The sequence below is a fragment of the Neomonachus schauinslandi genome, chromosome 13 (assembly GCF_002201575.2).
Source record: "Neomonachus schauinslandi chromosome 13, ASM220157v2, whole genome shotgun sequence".
In the NCBI taxonomy this organism is placed as follows: domain Eukaryota; kingdom Metazoa; phylum Chordata; class Mammalia; order Carnivora; family Phocidae; genus Neomonachus; species Neomonachus schauinslandi.
The window spans coordinates 59737533-59755572 of record NC_058415.1 but is presented as its reverse complement, the minus strand read 5'-3'; the positions used below and the strand labels follow the sequence as shown (position 1 = coordinate 59755572).

At 34.3% G+C, this 18040-nt stretch overlaps 1 protein-coding gene across 1 annotated transcript in view; it reads right to left on the bottom strand.

Annotated features, from left to right (window-relative positions):
- Window positions 1–18040, bottom strand: part of DCAF10 (DDB1 and CUL4 associated factor 10) — a 40744-nt gene that overhangs the window by 21052 nt on the left and 1652 nt on the right. Inside the window, exon 2 of the mRNA XM_021691229.1 lies at window positions 8707–8820. Coding sequence (XP_021546904.1) covers window positions 8707–8820 — 114 coding nt within the window. The remainder of the gene's footprint in view (window positions 1–8706; window positions 8821–18040) is intronic.

Genomic DNA, 18040 nt, shown 5'->3' with positions numbered 1-18040 from the left:
TCAGGTCATGATCCTGGAGTCCTGGGATCGAGTCCCGCATCAGGCTCCCTGCTCAGCGGGCTCCCTGCTCAGCGGGGAGTCTGCTTCTCCCTCTGACCCTCCCCCCCTCTCATGTGCTTTCTCTCATTCTCTCTCTCTCAAATAAATAAATAAAATCTTTAAAAAAAAAAAAACACACCATGACAAAAGGCAACTGGAAAGTCAAACTTTTAAAATAAACTGATCATCATCATAGAGCATCTTCTTACATTTAAAAAATTTAGGGAAAAAATAAGGTACTTTATTTAGTCTACAGAAAATACTTAATGCACATAAGGATTCAAAACCCCAGTGGCGGGGCGCCTGGGTGGCTCAGTTGTTGAGCATCTGCCTCTGGCTCAGGTCCTGATCCCAGGGTCCTGGGATCGAGCCCCGCATCGGGCTCTCTGCTCCGCGGGAAGCCTGCTTCTCCCTCTGCCACTCCCCCTGCTTGTGTTCCCTCTCTCGCTGTGTCTCTCTCTATCAAATAAATAAAATCTTTTAAAAAAAACAAAAAAACAAAACCCCAGTGGCATTATACCACCTTAGGCCACAGTGGTCCACCCTAAAGGCTTTAGGCAAGAAAATGAAATGATTAGGTAAGAGTTTCAAGAAGATCTCTGAGGTAGCTAGTTTCCAAAACTCTTGGATTTTCATAAAAAATAAAATGAAGTGGGGGATCAGTTTTAAAATTTTTATCAATAAGGCCATTGAAAAATTACCATTGTTGCATGGAAAATATTTTAATACCAATAATGTACAAAGAATATAATCTTGGAATAAAAGCTAATAATTTGAATTGAATAAATTTACCTTAATGAAAAATTCAACACTTTCACTTTAGTTTTCTCATTTTGCCTCAAAATTTTACCTGTTAAAAATCTTGGTATTGAAGAATCATTGGTGAAGAGAATAGATAAATTATAGAAAACTAAGAATGTAGATTAGGAGACCAGTTAAAGTACCCACAATTCTTATACTAAAGCAAGCAATGCAGAGAATGTAAAGTGTTAGACAAATTCTTGGAGATCTGGCTCAATCTTCTCAAATTAAAACTCAGTCTAGCCTAATAAGTTAATGACTGTAAAATGTTTTTAACTCCATAGTCTCTAATAAACAGGAAACACTCCATACACTCTGAAATCTATGAGTTTATGAATGATAAAACTGCTCCATATGTTCCCATCAAACCCCAACATATGACTATAATAGTTCTGGGTAAACTGGACATCTGGATAAATTGAAGTCTTCAGTATCAGAGGATAACTGGTGAAGGATAACAGCAATTGAAATAGAATTTCTTTAAAACAGGTACCAACATCTCAGGGGAAGGGAAAGAAAGTGTTGTCTTTATCTAAAAACTAAAAGTCATAATAATTTTTAACATTTATTTTACATTTATATAAACATATGCAAATTCATAGAATAAGAATAAATTAAATGTTTGGGTTTTCCTGCATAATCTTTCCAATAAAATTATGAGAGCAAAATATAACACCCTTACTTCATATTTGAGTTTTATACTATAATTAAAAAAGAGAGTCATTTCTGTATAAACTTCAAGGGCTTTATCCATTTTCCCAAGGGCCTTTCCTTAGTCCCATGAGATATTCACATAATTCTCTGAATTCTCTGAATAGCATGTCCTCATTTCTGTCATTTCCTTTTAATTGATAACCAGTCTAACTCAATCAGATCCTTATTTGCCAATGATTTTATATGTAATTGACTAGTTTCTAATATCACTCTCAGGGTTTTGTGAAATTCCACATCCTTTGCAAGATAAGAAATTTCATGTTCCCAGTGATGAGCACTGCATTTACATTATAGTGTTTGAAATATACCAATCAGGAAAAGACCAACAAAGACAGTGGGAGGGAAAAGTAGATCCTGGAATATTTAAAGAGGCACTGAATACTTATGATAATCTCAACTGCCCTTGTAATCTCATACCTGGGGGGGGCCTTGATTATTAAATGGACTCTTAAATCCATATACAGAACCCTCATGAATGAGAAGTAAGCCTGTATAATGGGCTTAAGAATTTAAGTTACATATTTTTCCCTTACTTTCCCAAAGTATGAAGCAACAGAAAATACCCTTCCCAACTATCAATATTTTTATTTTATAAGATAAGCAAACCTTAAAAAACCAAGAAATGAACTAGAAGACATTACTAAGTATGTGTAAAATCACTATCTAGGAAATGCATGCCCACATCTCTGAATAGTACAGTGAGGTGGTCTAATTGAACTGAGCATGAATTCCAGCTCTACCACTTGCTACGTATTAAAGATATTGAGCAAATCTCTTTATCTGAGCTGCAATTTCTTCATTCCTTAAAATGAATACAATATCTGTTTCACATAAGGATACTGTGAGAATTAATATTGTATGAAAAGTGCTTCACAAAAGGTTTGGCATATGTAGGCACTCAAAAATTTAATATTAATAAGTAATGCACACTTAAGCTCATGCCAGAGGACCCCTCCGATCCTCACGCAAAACTCTTAAGTGATATGTACCTCTAAAAAAGCTTCAAAACCTGGTTTTCAAACCAAGAGATAACCAAATTCAAATCTGTAGGTGTGGGGTACTAAAGCAGACACACTGATAACAGCAAATGAGAGCTGACATTGATAAAGAACAAATTCTAACAGTAGATTAGTCAGAGATCATTCTGAGTAGGGGCAAATAACACATCTTTTTGAGGTAAGAAAATTTTAAATTGTAAAATATTAAAAACATAGAGAAAACTATGAAGAATATAACAAAAACCTGTGATACCCACCACCCAGCTTTATCAAATTTTAACATTTTGTTATCTTTCAGATTCTTCTGAACATTATAAACACAACTGAAGCACCCTGAATATCCCTCCCCGATCCCATTCCCCTCCCTCCCTCTCCAAAGGGAACCACTATCCAAAATTTGTCACTCCCCATGCAAGTTTTTAATACCATGAGATTCAAGTATGTATCCATAAACAATGTATAGTTTTGTTTTGCATTCAATTTATTCCATAAATATTTAATTAGCACCCACTATGTGCTAGGCACAGTTCTAGGTGCTGCGAACAGAGCAGAGAACAAATAGACAAATACATACCCTCATCAAACTTATGTTTGTATATTTTCAGACTTTATATAAATGGTATCACACTGTATAGCTCATTCTATAATTTGCTTTTCTGGCTCAACCTTGAATTTCTGAAATGTATCTCAGATGCTGATGCTTCTAGTTCATTTATTTTAACTGATGTATAGTATTCCATTGTATGAGTATACAGGAATTTATCTTCCTCTTGATGGAGATGTGTTTCCAACTTTTATTACTAATGATGCTATAATGAACCTTCTTTACACATCTCCTTATTTACACGTGCCTTAATTTCTTAAAAATCTGTTTGATCTTTAATTTTACCAGATATTGCTGAATTGCTCTTCAAAATAATTTTACCAATTATACGCCATCAATGTCCAAGGGTTTCTACTTCTCAACATCTTTGCCAATACTTAGTATTTCTTCATTGTTTATTTTTATTTGCATTTTCATGATAACTAGGAAGCTTGAAAATTTTTCCATATTTATTGCTCATTTTACCTTCTCTTATATGATTCTCTGCCTATTTTGCTCCAGGGTAATTGTCTTACATATCCTGCATACTAATCCTTCTTTGGCTATGTGCATTGAAAATATCTTCTCCCACCCACCTATAGCTTATCTTCTCACACTGTTATGTCTTTGGTTAGAAGGAAGTTTTCAATTTTAATGCAGTTGAAGTTAGCAATCCTTTAATGATCTGTGTTTTTTGTATCTTAAAAAATCCTTTCTCGGGGCACCTGGGTGGCTCAGTCGTTAAGCGTCTGCCTTCAGCTCAGGTCACGATCCCAGGGTCCTGGGATCGAGCCCCACATTGGCCTCTCTGCTTGGCGGGAAGCCTGCTTCTCCCTCTCCCATTCCCCCTGCTTGTGTTCCCTCTCTTGTTGTGTCTCTCTCTGTCAAATAAATAAAATCTTAAAAAAAAAAAATCCTTTCTCATCTTTAGAACATAAATATATTCTATATTTCTTCTAAAGTTTTAATGGTTTGCTTTCATAATTAGGTCTTTAACTTGCAGTTATTTCATGTATATAACCAATTCTCTCTTTTCCATTTTCCCTGCCACTGATTTGTAATGCCCCTGCAGTCATCTATTAGATTTCCATATATGCATGGGTCTGTTTCTGGAAGTTCTACTCCATTTTATTAGGCACTTAATCTATCCCTGTCCTAAGACTGCGTTTGATATCTGGAAGACTACCATCTTAGTCTCCTTCAAGATTGATATTCTTGGCACTTGACTATTCAATATGAATTTTTTTTTTTTTTTCAATATGAATTTTTAAGTTAAAAAAAAAACAAACCCTGTTGGTATTTTGATTAAAACTGCACTAAATTTAGAGACTAATCTGGAAAGAACTGACTTCTTTATGATACTGAGTTTTGTTCCCCAGAGAAGATTTGTATTTGTTTTTGCAGGTACCTGGCAGTACTATCAACCTGCATCCAATTTAAAATTGCTGGCTAGATGGTTTTGGACCATATGGTAGTGTGAATTTCGGCCCCACACATGCATGAAGACTGACTTGTGGTCAGACATTCACTGAGAGATTTTCTGACAACCCTCTACCAATGTCATAGTCTACATGAACAAGGTGGTATGTTTCTAGATCACCTTTATGCTGTAAGTATAGCTCTTTGGAGTCCCAGCCTTATGCAGTTTTCTACTAGACTTCTCATCTTCAACTGGCCATAGAATTAACTCTCCTGTCCACTGTAACTCCTTATACATATTGAAACAGAAGCTCAAGGTCACCCGCATTTGGCAGATGCCTCCAGGGTAAAAGCCAGCTGAATACCTGTTTACTTCTTTGCATTCTAGCATCTACTTCATTTTTGGCCCTAGGATTCCTTTCTTTCTTATCAGATCAACTATACATTTAAAAAATATATTTAAAAAATCTTATCCTGCATTTCTATTTTTAGTAGAAAGGTTGTCTAAGATATTTTAAAATATTCTATAGCTTAATTTTTATCTACTTGATTTACGAGTTTGGGATGGAAGTGTATTAAAATCTCTAACTATGATTATAGACTTGTAATTCCTTATCTGTATTGTTTTTGGTTTTTTTTGGGTTTATTTTAAATATACAAATTTCAAGTTAAATACAAAAGTTCATCATTATTTTATGTTCTTAGTTGATTTTTCCTTTTATTAATATGTACTGTTTCACTTTATCCTTATTAAAGTCTTTAGTCTTCCATCTGTCCAATAATGATAATCTACATTAGTTTTCTTTTCCCATTTTTGGGCAGTTTTAGTTTTGGTATCTCTATAATGAATATACAGATGATTGTGGTTTTTATTCAAATTGCTGTCTCCACGTCTTTTAATGAAGATCAATTCATTTATACTTACTGTGAACTACTCATATACTGGGTCTATTTCTACTTCTTGTTTTCTACTTACCATCCCTTTCCTTTGTTTTATTTATTTTTTTACGTTTTTAAGCTTTCCCATCTTCCACTGAACTGATCATGTTTTCAATATTCCCTCTCCCACTTCTGTTTTGGAAGCTAGCTATACTTTGTCTACTATTTTAGTTATCTTTAATTTAGTATTTTTTTCATTGTATATATTTAATTAATATTGTTCTGAAAGAGTCTGAAATTACTTAATATTTCTATCTTCTTCCTGAACATGACACGAACCTTACCATATTACACACAACCTATTTGTTGTTACTATTTAAAGCTACACTGTCCAGTTTGGTAGCCATTAGCTACATGTGGCTTTTCAATCCTTGATATGTGGCCAGTCTGAACTGGGTTGTGCTCTAAGTGTTAAAACACTGGATTTTGAAAATTTAACATTAAAAAATGAAACTAAAATATCTCAATAAATTTTTTAATGATTACATGTTGAAATGATATTTTAGTCCTACTGGGGTAAATAAAACATTACTAAAAATTAATTTCATATTTTTTCCTTTTTAATGTTACTACCAGAAAATAAACCTAGACTTTAGTTTTAACTGTTTTAAATGTACTCCCCCCAAAAACCTAATTATCTTTCTGCTATTAATAATTAATAACATTTATCATTTCACCTAATTAAATTCTTCATTATGTAATAACAGTTTACCTGGATATGATATGGCACTGGGCATTATTTTCCCTTAGTATTTAAGCTACTACTTCATAATCTCCTAGCATCAACTGTTGCTGATGAGAAACCTTCTGTTATAATGTTGAATTATACCTCTGTAGGTAATCTGCCTTCTAACTTTGGTGGCTTTTAAGATTTTCTCTTTTCCTTTGATATTCTAAAGTTTTACTACAATCTGTCTAAATGTATATTTATCTTTATTTAACCTACCTGACACTCTAGGGTCTACTTTTGATTCGAGGATTCAGGACCTTCTTTAATGCTAAAAATTCTCCGCCTTTGTGTCTTCAAAAATTAGTTCTCCACCAATCTCTGCATCTTCTTTTTCTGTAATTCTTATTATATATATACTGGACACTCTCAATTAATCCCCTATGTCTTTTAAGTACTCTTAGTATTTTCGAACCCATTAATTCTCTCATCAGCGGTGTAAAGGATAAAATTTATCCCATCTTTTAAGTTTTTTATATACTAAGTACATTTTTAACTTCTAAGAGTTGTAGTTGGTTCTTTTCCACATTAACCTGCTCTTGTTGCGTTTCTTCTGTTTCATAATTTTGAGTTCTCTTTAAATGGAAAGTATCAATTAACTTATTTCTTTGAGCATCCTAAAAATGCTTTAAAGTTTCTTCCAATCAATGGAATACTATGCAGCCGTTAAAAAGAGTAAGATCATCCATAGCTACTAATATGGAATGATCTCTAAATATGTTACTAAATGGAAAAGCCAAGGTATATAATTGTGTGTGTAGAATGCTACCATTTATATAAAAGTGTATGTATGTGTGTGTGTATATGCTTGTACATGCATAGACTATCTCAAAAAGGATAGCAAGAAATTGGTATAGTGGTTGCCTCTGGGGAGGGGAACTGGGTGGCTAGGGGACAGAGGTGGGAGACAGACTTACTTTTCACTGTTTACCCTTTTGTACCTTTGAATTTTGTACCACGTGCATGTATTACCTAGTCAAAAAAAAATAAATAATTTATTTTTAAAAATAAAGTCTTTGTTGGACTACTCCATAAAATTAATTTCATCCAGAAAATATGCTTGTTTTAGTTGCTGAATTTGTTATGATATTAATATTAGATGTCTTCATGAGTCTTAGAATTTTGGTTATAGGCTTATTTTAAGTAAGAAAGGTTTTTAATTATTTTTTCCTCTCTTTCCTATTTAATGGTTTTATAATTGCCCCCACTTGGATTTCTGAACCCCTAATCCACAATTAGGCCTTATAATGACATTAAGGCCTTCAGTTTCATGATGAGATTGGAGCTATCACACATAAATATTCAGTCACTGACTCAGTAATGGCTTCATTGAATTCCTGGCCATGATGTTGTGTCTTAATCAGCCAAAATCCATGGCCTCAGGTAGTGAATAGCTTTTCCCTTTTTTTTAGCCTTTCACAAATGGGACAGGCATTCTAGCCAATGCATTGTGTAGTACTTTTGGCTCTGGTTTCTGCCTCATATGAAGCACTTTAGTACTTTTGATTCTTGACAGAAACTAAAACCACTACACGTCAGTACCAGACTCAAAACCCAGTGGGTTTGTGGTTTTAGCCCTATAACAGCTTGTGTCTGTGTTCCATTTATGGCTCACAAAAATGTTTATGTTGTTTCAAAGCATGGCTGTATCTTTTGTGCTATTTAATCTGTCGTTCTATGTGTTTGGAGCATAGAGGTTACACCAAAATTCAGTACGTTACCGTAACTAGAAGTAATTTCCCTATTTCTTTTTTTTGAACATTTAAAGGATTCAGTATAAAATGAATATAATCTTATTACATAATGTTTAAAAAACAGAAAATTACTCATCATCCATTCATTCTAACCCACCCCATGTTAGCATTGAAAAATATTTCCTTATCTTCTGCATCATGTCATATTTGTAACAATTTTTATCATGATTTTAACATATACTGCCCCAAGCATTTGTCAATGTTGATATGTAGTCCCTGTGACCATCATTTTAATGACTGCATATTAATCCACCAAGCTTTCAACTGTTACTTACTTCCCACATTATTGAGAATTTAAGGTGCTTCCAACATGCTTTTAGAAAGAAGTTCTCTGTGCGTATGTGTTTTTTCCCCTCAACAGTTTGGATTTGGGGGACAGGGGTAAGAGAGGCTTAGCAATGGGACTGCCATAATTCTACACAGATCATTAGCCCAAAGACATTGCAGGACTATCATAATACATGGCTGAGGTTCATAATGATGACCCTGATATATGAAGAGAAAAGGTAAAATCATATGGAAGTAAAAAATACATTTCAGAAAGATTCTAATCCAAAATGGTTAATACCAAGTTTTGTAATTAAAGGAATAAGTTTCATAAGGGATAAAATTCACAAATCACAAATACGTATCTAGCACTGCTGGGCAAGACATTACAAATTTTCATTAACTTCCAAATGAGAATATTTTGTGTCACACTAATAAACTTCACTATTTCACTAAAATACTAACCTGATATTATTTACACAATCTTCATGAGCTTCAGAAAGTGTTTTTATGTGCTTTGAAGATATAGGGTCAAAAAGCAGAACTTCAGTCTGTTCACAAGCAACAGTCAGCACTGACCTGAAAGCAAAGGATATATTTCCCTTTAGTTTTCTAGCATTCTCTTATTATTGATATTCACTTATTTATAATTACACAAACTGTAATGAATAACTTTTTTTTGTCCATGTTAGAAGCAAATATTTACAAGATTGAAACTATCTGTTCTTGGCAATAGTAGGAAATGGTACTCTCAAACATTATGGTGGAGCATAAACTGATACAGCTTAGGTTTGGAGAGTACCCGTATCTACCAAACTTTTAAATGTGTGTACCTTTTGACTCAGCAATTTTTCCTGGGAATTTAATCTAAAGAAATAATCATTTATAAATACAAAGAATCATATATAAAGATACACCTCACCATAATGAGAAATCAAAAAGTAACCTAAATGTACATGAAAGAAGGAACGATTGATTATATAAGCCATGGTATGTAACACTTTGCAATATGGTGCAACATTTAAAAAGATACGGATAGTTTCATATGGATATGAAAGAACTCCAAAACATTTTTTTTTTTTTGAGAGAGAGAGAGAGAGAGAGTGAGCATGTGTAAGAGAGTGCTGGGGGGTGGCGATGGGGAGAAGCAGAGAAGAGGGAGAGAGTCCCAAACAGGCTCCATGCTCAGCGTGGAGCCCAATGCAGGGCTCTATCTCATGAGAAAGCAGAAAGCAAGAGTCAGACACCTAACCAACTGAGCCACCTTGGTGCCCCCAAAACATATTTTTAAATGAGAAAAGCTGGTTGTAAAAATAACATGCATAGATGAGGCAACTTAGGAAAAAAAAGTCATATATGACAAAATTATATATTTATCAGTATCTATTAAAATGTACTGAAAAAAGTTTGGCATATACCCTACCAAACCAGTTAGATATAATCAAACTTAATCTTTTCCTTTACAGTTTTTAGTATTGTCTCTTGTTTCAGCCCCTTCCTATTACAAAGTTATATTATTATAAACCTTTTATAAGCCCCATTTTGATTTCTGAAAATCAACTGTCTTTTATTTAAGTCTTAGGTTTCTGTGGGCACTGATCTTTCAGATTCAGATCTAGCAAATGAAATCCTGAGTCGTGGAAACTGAAGGCCTTCCCAATTTATAGTTCCAATAACAAATGGAATTTGTACATCTAAGATGAAAATGAGACAGAATTTAAAAAAAAAAAATTTTAAGTAATCTCTATACCCAATGTGTGGCTCGAACTCACAACCCCAAGATCAAGAGTCACATGCTCTACCAACTGAGCCAGCCAGGTGCCCCAGGATAGAATTTTAAATAGCCAAAAGTTTGTTTCTATTCAGAACAAACTTTTTAGATAAAGTAGGAGAGGGAAAAAATCTAAATTGAAATATTTTCCATATTTAGTAATCATGAAATTGTCCTTTAAACAGTGTCTGCTCTGCATAAACCCATTTTTGAAATATCTGGACTTCAAAAATTTAGTATCTGAAGGATTTTTGTGCTAGTTGATCAGCATGAGTTAAAATATTCAAATTAGTATTTGTAATTTTAGAAGATAAATAAACAGCCATTTCTTTTTGTTACTCACAAGAGTCATAGAATGAACTTTACTCCTTTTTGTGCAAAAAAGTAAATGAATCACGGGTGCTGGTGGCTCAGTCAGTTATGTGTCCGACTCTTGTTTTCGGCTCAGGTCATAATCTCAGGGTTGTGAAATTGAATCCGCAGCAGGAGGAGCAGGCTCCTCTGTGCTGGGCATGGAGTCTCCTTAAAATTCTCTCTCTCCCTCTCCCTCTGACCCTCCCTCGCCACCCTCTACACTCTCCCTCTCTAAAACAAACAAAGTAAATGAATTGGCGATTCTGGGAGAGTCTTAAACATTGTAAGAGATTTATAAAACTGATAGTCATTGCTTTGTTTTAATACAATCTATTTTTGTACATGGCCTGATTTGTAACTTTTTTAAATGAGTATCATTTGTCCCAATATCAAAGCCTATACTTTTCTCATTGGTTTGAAATGTGATCTTTATCATATGTTATGTTTTTGGATTCTATATCTTATTCTATGCAACATCACCATACTATTTTAATTTCTAAAAGGTTTCACATATGCAAAACAAGATGAACATTGCTTTATGAACTTTTTTTTGAAGGGCTAATATGCTTTCTCAATGGGGCGGCAGGGGCGGGGGCTAATAATATGCTTTGTCTTCCAATGAATTTTAGATATGGCATGTCAGGTCCTACTAAAAAATCTTGTATTTTTACTGGGATGCACTGACTTTACAAATTAATTCGGTAGAATTTATATCATTCAATACTGAATCATCCCATCAGTAACATGTCTACCTTCCCACATATTTTAGATTTTCTTAGCAAGAGTATCTTAGCAATTCTTGGACCTTTAAACATCCTTATACATTTCGAATCAACTTAATCAAGTTATGTACACACACATACAAATCCAGCTACGGATTTTGAGACTATAATAAATCTATAGAAGAGTTTGCATACAGAGCACCTGGGTGGCTTAGTGGGTTAAGTGTCTGACTCTGGCTCAGGTTGTGATCCCAGGACCCAGAGATCAAGCCAGACTGAGACTCCCTGCTCAGTGGGGAGTCTCTTTGTCCCTGACGCTCTTCTTCTTCCCTCTGCCCATTCCCCTACTTGTGCTCCTTTGGTCTCCCTCTCAAATAAATAAAATCTTAAAAAAAAAAAAAAAGTTTGCATAGAATTGAGATCATTACAATACAAAGTCTTTCAATCTATATACATGGTGTATTTCCATTTACCATGGAGATTTTCTCCATATGGGTCATGCCTATCTTCTTAGATTTATTCCTGGGTATCTGACGCTTTTTTAATGCTTTTGTAAATGTTCTTTTTAAAAATTTGCTGTTTGTTGTTGGTGTACAGAAATGCAATTGATTTTAAAATTATTTATCCATCAATCTTGCTATTTTAATACTTTATCTATAGGTTATTTTAGGTTTTCTTTGTCAATAATCTTATCATGTACAAACAAATGCTTTGTTTTTTTTAATACTTTGTTACTACACTAGCTAGGACTTTCAGTATAATGTTAAATAGAAATGTTAATATTAGCAGGCACTCCTCTCATTCCTGATTTTCAAGAATACCTTCACCGTTTCATCATTAAGTACAATGTTTGCTGTGGAATTTGTTTTGTTTTTTTTTTTGGGGGGGGTAGATTCCTATTATTGGATTAAGGAGGTTCTACTTCAAATTTGCTGGGGGTTTTTTTTTCATTATTTTCAGTTGCATAAAACGGTTTTCCAACATTTACTGAAATTACCCTATATTTTTCCTTCAGTATCTTAATGTAGTGATTTAATTATTTTATTTTCTACACTTTTCATTTCTACCATACTGCTTAATTCAGTTGGCTAAAATGGTGGGCTCACATTTCTGGCTTCCCTCCTTTTGTAGATCTTGGCCCTGCAATTTACTAACTGCCTTAATTCTCCAGTCTCTTCAAACATAAGCTTTTTATATCTTACATTAAATATTTTATATTTTTTCTAGCTTTTCTAATTATTGTCTGTTAAAGGGCTGGCCCAAACCACCTACTTTACTACTTCTGGAAAGCTAAAATCTCTACCTCTTGCATCTGAAGTTATGTTCCCTTTTCATTCTGAATATTGTTTACTTGGGGATTCTTTTTTTTTTTTAAGATTTTATGTATTGAGAGAGAGCGCAGGAGAGCGGGGAGTGGTGCAGAGGGGGAGGGACAAGGAGATTCAGCACTGAGAGCCCTAGGTGGGACTTAATTCCCCACAACCACGAGACCATGACCTGAGCCGAAATCAAGAGTAGAACACTCAACTGACAGCCACCCAGGTATCCTGGGGATTCTCTTCATCAATGTGTTTTTCATTTTTATTTGTCTTTTCAAAGACAAAATTTTCTGTTGAGTATCTGTATTGAAATTCTACTCTGTTACTTTATTTCCTTCCTTCTGCTTTCTTCAGACTTACTTTGCTATTATTTACAGATCACTTCACTATTCTCTATTTCTTGAGATGGATACTTAGCTCATTAATTTTCCTTGTCTTCCTTTCCAGTTTATTAATGACTACAATTTTCCTAGTAAGTACTGTTTTACTTATATCCTACAAGTTTTGAGACATATGGTACTTTCATTATCATTTAGTGTTAAATATTTCTAACTTCCATTATCATTTCTTATTTGGCCCATGTTATTTATAAATGTTTCTCAACTTGAAAACACATGGAAGTTTTTCTAGTTATCTTTTTGTTATTCATTTCTAATGATCACATTGTACTGAGAAACTGTACTTCCATGATAACCTTTTGAAATGTGGCCTTTTAAGTGAAAATTTGTAAATCTTCCATTTTGTTTGTAAAAAAAAGCAAGCAGGAGATAGCTGTTACATATAGTCAAGGGTGATATTTAAAAATGTTCAACGTTCAATAGTAATATAAATTAACATACGAATAAAAATTTGAAAACATTTTCAAAATAAACTAACCTATAATTATGTATGCCAAGTGAAGGTTCTAATTAAGTTGCTCATCAACTTAATTTCCATTATTTATTAACTTTTGGAAATTATAGCCATAATCTTTTCTTTGACCCAGATGCCCTTGTCTGCACCATGAACAGACAGAGGTAATTGCAAAAAGCACCTCCACGAATGTCCGCATTAATTGGTAGTCAGTAACTTGGAGTCTTTGTAAGTAAAAAAATTATTCAGTATCAACAGAATTGTTCATGGAGCTAAATCCTCTTTTTAGCTTTTGCTGAAGTAAGTATAATTAACATTTTTTAACACTTATAATGCTTGCTGTTAATTTTGTATATTAAATATGTATTCAATTATATTAATAACTAAGCCACAAAAATGTTGATATATGTTTAATTATATCAGACCTAATCCTTCAGCCCAGATGAGAAATAATATAATACAGCAGTTAAGAGCATAAGCCAGGGTACAAATCTTGTGTTTAATGACCTTTCTGCTTCTGTTTCCTCAACTAAATGTTCCTGGTTACTGAGATTTATGCTGGTGGTCATTTTCATTAATAAAACGAATGCTGGGACTCCTGGGTGGCTCAGTCAGTTAAGCGTCTGCCTTCAGCTCAGATCATGATCCCAGGGTTCTGGAATCGAGTCCCACATTGGGCTCCTTGCTCAGTGGGGAGTCTGCTTCTCCCTCTGCCTGCTGCTCCCTCTGCTTATGCTTTCTCTGACGAAAAAAAATCTTAAATGAGTGTTACTGACACCCATGATGGACAGGTATTTAGTGGGTTTTAGCAAACTTTTCCCACTAAATAATGGTGAAATTCAATAGGAATGATAAAATTAGGGATCTCCCTCCCAGGAATGATGACATCCATATATCATCCCTATAGGCCCCATTCATCTGCCATGGATTCTATTCTGTCATGGGAGTGCACACTATGCCAAGAGTTAATGTTTGGATGGTGCCAGCAGTAGTGTTATTACTTCCATCGGACTGCCCTGTTCATCTCTCTGGATCTCCCGAGGCTGCAGTTCTCACAAATGACTATGTAAGAATGACCAGGAGAGTGCCTGTGAAAGGCAGGCAGCCCCACACTAAGGGAAGCCAAATGGTCACTGGGCATTTGCCTATACATTTTTTTTGTGGTGGGGAGGGTATCTAGCATGGATAAGGAACAATTAGCACTGATGCTGTAGCTCTCAAGAAAGATGTTTGCTGGCAGCTTGCAGTGCCAGCTCTTAACTCTATAGTTGTCATATAATGGGTTACTCTGGGAGGTTCCATGGAAGACACTCAATGTGCTTGGGGCAGTAACTATTCAACCACTATGGACATGTATCAATGTATTAACAACTGTTACAGCTGAACGAACGTGTACTAGCTGAGTATCAGGCCTGAATGCAGTATACTGCCCTTCAGGGCAAGATTTTAACTGATGTTATATTTATCAATGTCTGCCTGAGGTATACTATGATGAACGTTAAAATCTTCCTGTGATAAATTTGTCCATTTTCTCCTTGAAGTTATCAGTTTTTGATACATATATTTAAATCTAAAACTCATTCAAGTTCAAAACTATCTTATCTTCCACGTGAATTGAACTTTTATCAGCATGAAGTGACCCATCTCTAGTAAATTTTTTGGCCGTAAAGCCTAGTTTGTATTTTAATATAGCTCACCAGCTTTTGTTTAGAATGTGTTTGATATATTTTTGTTTATCCTATTGAACATTTAGTACTATTATAGTTATTATAATTAATAATATTTGGACTTATATTCAGCCATTCTTTGTGCTTTTTTTATTATACCTTTTCTACTTTTTTTCTTTCCCTTTCTTGTATTCTCTTGGAATATTTTTTTCTTGTTCCATTATTTTTTCCTCTAGTAGGCTGGAGATAATATATTCTTTATCTTTTAATCTTGCAAATTTTAATATGCAAACATTAAAACCGACAGTTAATATGTCAAATACTCCCTAAAGAAAACAAATTTAGAATATCCCTTCATAACTATTTTCTTCAATTTTAGTTCCATCTTTGTTAATTGCAAAAGACAAAACTGAAATTAGATTTAGTTTCACATACATATTTCCCACTTTCTTTGTTCTTCATTCTTTCTACCATCTCAGACCTTCCAGTTGAAAACTCCTCTCTCTGAATGTAGAATTCCATTATTGAAGGTCTGGTGGCAAACTCACTGGGCTTTGCTTGTATATTTATTTATTTAATCTTCAATCCTGACAAAAATGAAGAACCCATCTTTGATGGGTATAGACATCTAGACTGGCAGTTTTCTTCCCAGCATACTGAAAATAATCACTTTCTTCTGATTTGCACTATTATTGATGACTAATTGGCTATCACTCTCATAATTACCCCTTTGAAGGTCTTTTTCTCTAGTTTTTAAGATTTTAATATTTGTTGTTCTGGAGTCACTGTATGTCTAGAAAGGATTCCTGCTTGGGGTCTGCTGGGCATCTTAAATCATGGCGCTGATTTTCTTCAGTTCTTCAAGTTCTCAGCTATTATTTCTTAAAAAAAAAAAAAAAATTTGCCCCCCATTATTTATCTCATTTTCTTCAGGAGCTGACCAAATACATAGTATGCCTTTTCTCCTATGCTCCAGGTCACTAAACCTCCTTCATATTTTCAATCTCTGCATCTTTCTTGTGTCCATTCTAGATAATTTCTTCATTTATTTTCCAATACACTACTTCTCTCTACAGCAGTGCCTAATGTGTTTTCATACAGGATAGCTTGACAAAGTCCCACATATTATTATCTAATCTATTAACATCAAATTTTATTTTTCAAAATGTTATCTTAGGAGGTGATACACTTGTTCTGATAAAACTGTTACTGTATAGTATTTTTGGAATTACCTCTATTCCATGTATCCTTTCATTTTTAGTGCTAAATTTTTTCTAGTCTGGTCTCTATTAAATTCATAATTTTAATTCTTACCTTCCGTGTCACCTCTCCTTCTCTGTACTGAGAAGTCCTTATAAATGACAGTGATAATGGTACCCAGTAAGCTGATTTAACCCATATAACTGAAGGATATATGAAATTATCTCATTTAACACAGATGTCTTTTTTCTATAAAATTAAGTCCTACAAAAATCTGGAGCCTATTAGTAGATGTAGTAAGAATAATAAAAAATTATAACACAACTATTTTCACCTATCACCTTGACATAGATAAAAAAGAATGGCAATGCGCAATGTTGGCAAAAGTATGGGGAGACAGGCACTTTCATATGTGTGTGACAGGAATTAGTAAAATCTTCACAGAGGGCAGTTTAATAATAGGTATCCAAAATCTTCATAACCTTTCACTCATTCTAGAGAATTATCATGAGGACATAAATCTAAAAATTTTATCTATAGAGGTTTTATTTAAACTAATGAAAAATGTTAAATAATGTAAAAATACATTAACATAGGTAATTCACAATATATTGTATGAAAAAAAGCAGGCAACAAAATATGATTTCATGTTTATATTAAAATAAACATATGCAGGGCACCTGGGTGGCTCAGTCATTAGGCGTCTGCCTTCGGCTCAGGTCATGATCCCAGGGTCCTGGGATCAAGCCACACATCGGGCTCCCTGCTCAGAGGGAAGCCTGTTTCCCCCTCTCCCACTCCCTCCGCTTGTGTTCTCTCTCTCGCTGTGTCTCTCTGTCAAATAAATAAAAACCTTAAAAAAATAAAATAAAATAAAATAAACATATGTAGGGGCGCCTGGCTGGCTCAGTTGGAAGAGCATGTGACTCGATCGTGGGGTCATGAGTTCGAGCCCCACATTGGATGTAGAGATTAAATAAAAACCTTTAAAATATAAATAAGTAAAATAAACATACACACACAAAAAATTCCTTGGATAGCCATTCAATCTCTGGGATTATAAGTGATGTTTAGCTTCTTTTTGCTCATTTATTGCCTAGGTTTTCTAGAATGAGTATGTATCAATTGCAAATTAAACATCATTGAATTATTATTATTATTATTTACAGTATTGAACTATTTTAAGTACCAGAGTACCTAACTACTTTTTACAAAAATGTTTATAGGGGACAATATTGTCTGGATTCAAACAGAACTATCAGTAATTTATTCCTCATTCTAATAGCAGTGGCAATGGGAATTCCATCTTTATAACTCATTCTACCCCTCTCAACATGCACCTAAAATCTCACTTCCAAAAAGCAGAAACAGCTATTTCTGAAAGCCTGACAGAATAGGCAGGAGGGTGGGAGGAGAGGAGTTGGGGTATGGAGAAGAAAGGAACCGAATGTTTACGAGGAACAGATTCTTGGTATTTTGGGAGAAGCTTTAGGAACAGGGCTTTGTTGGAAAGAGGACTGGGGTGGGGAGGTTACATGAATAAACTTCAGTAGTTTCTCCTCTCTTACCTGTAATCAGGTGCACATTCACTGCTACAGGTTCCACGAAACTGCTGTAAGTAGAAACCCCAGAGATCCTAGCACCAAGTGTAATTAGGAAGATGCATATGCATCAGTGAAATGGAATATGATGTACCTCCTCATCGTGATTCCAGATTCTGCTACTTTTCTCCTTTCTCAGCATAATTTAGGTTTTTCTTTAGCAAAATATTTTGCTTTGTTAAGCCATCATTTTTCAGCTTCTCTAACATGACATAGTAGCCCTTCAACCATAAGTCCTTAGACATACCATTTCCTCCATCTGAAATACTTCTATCCCCTCCCCCACACTATCTTGGTTAATTCATCTTCTATT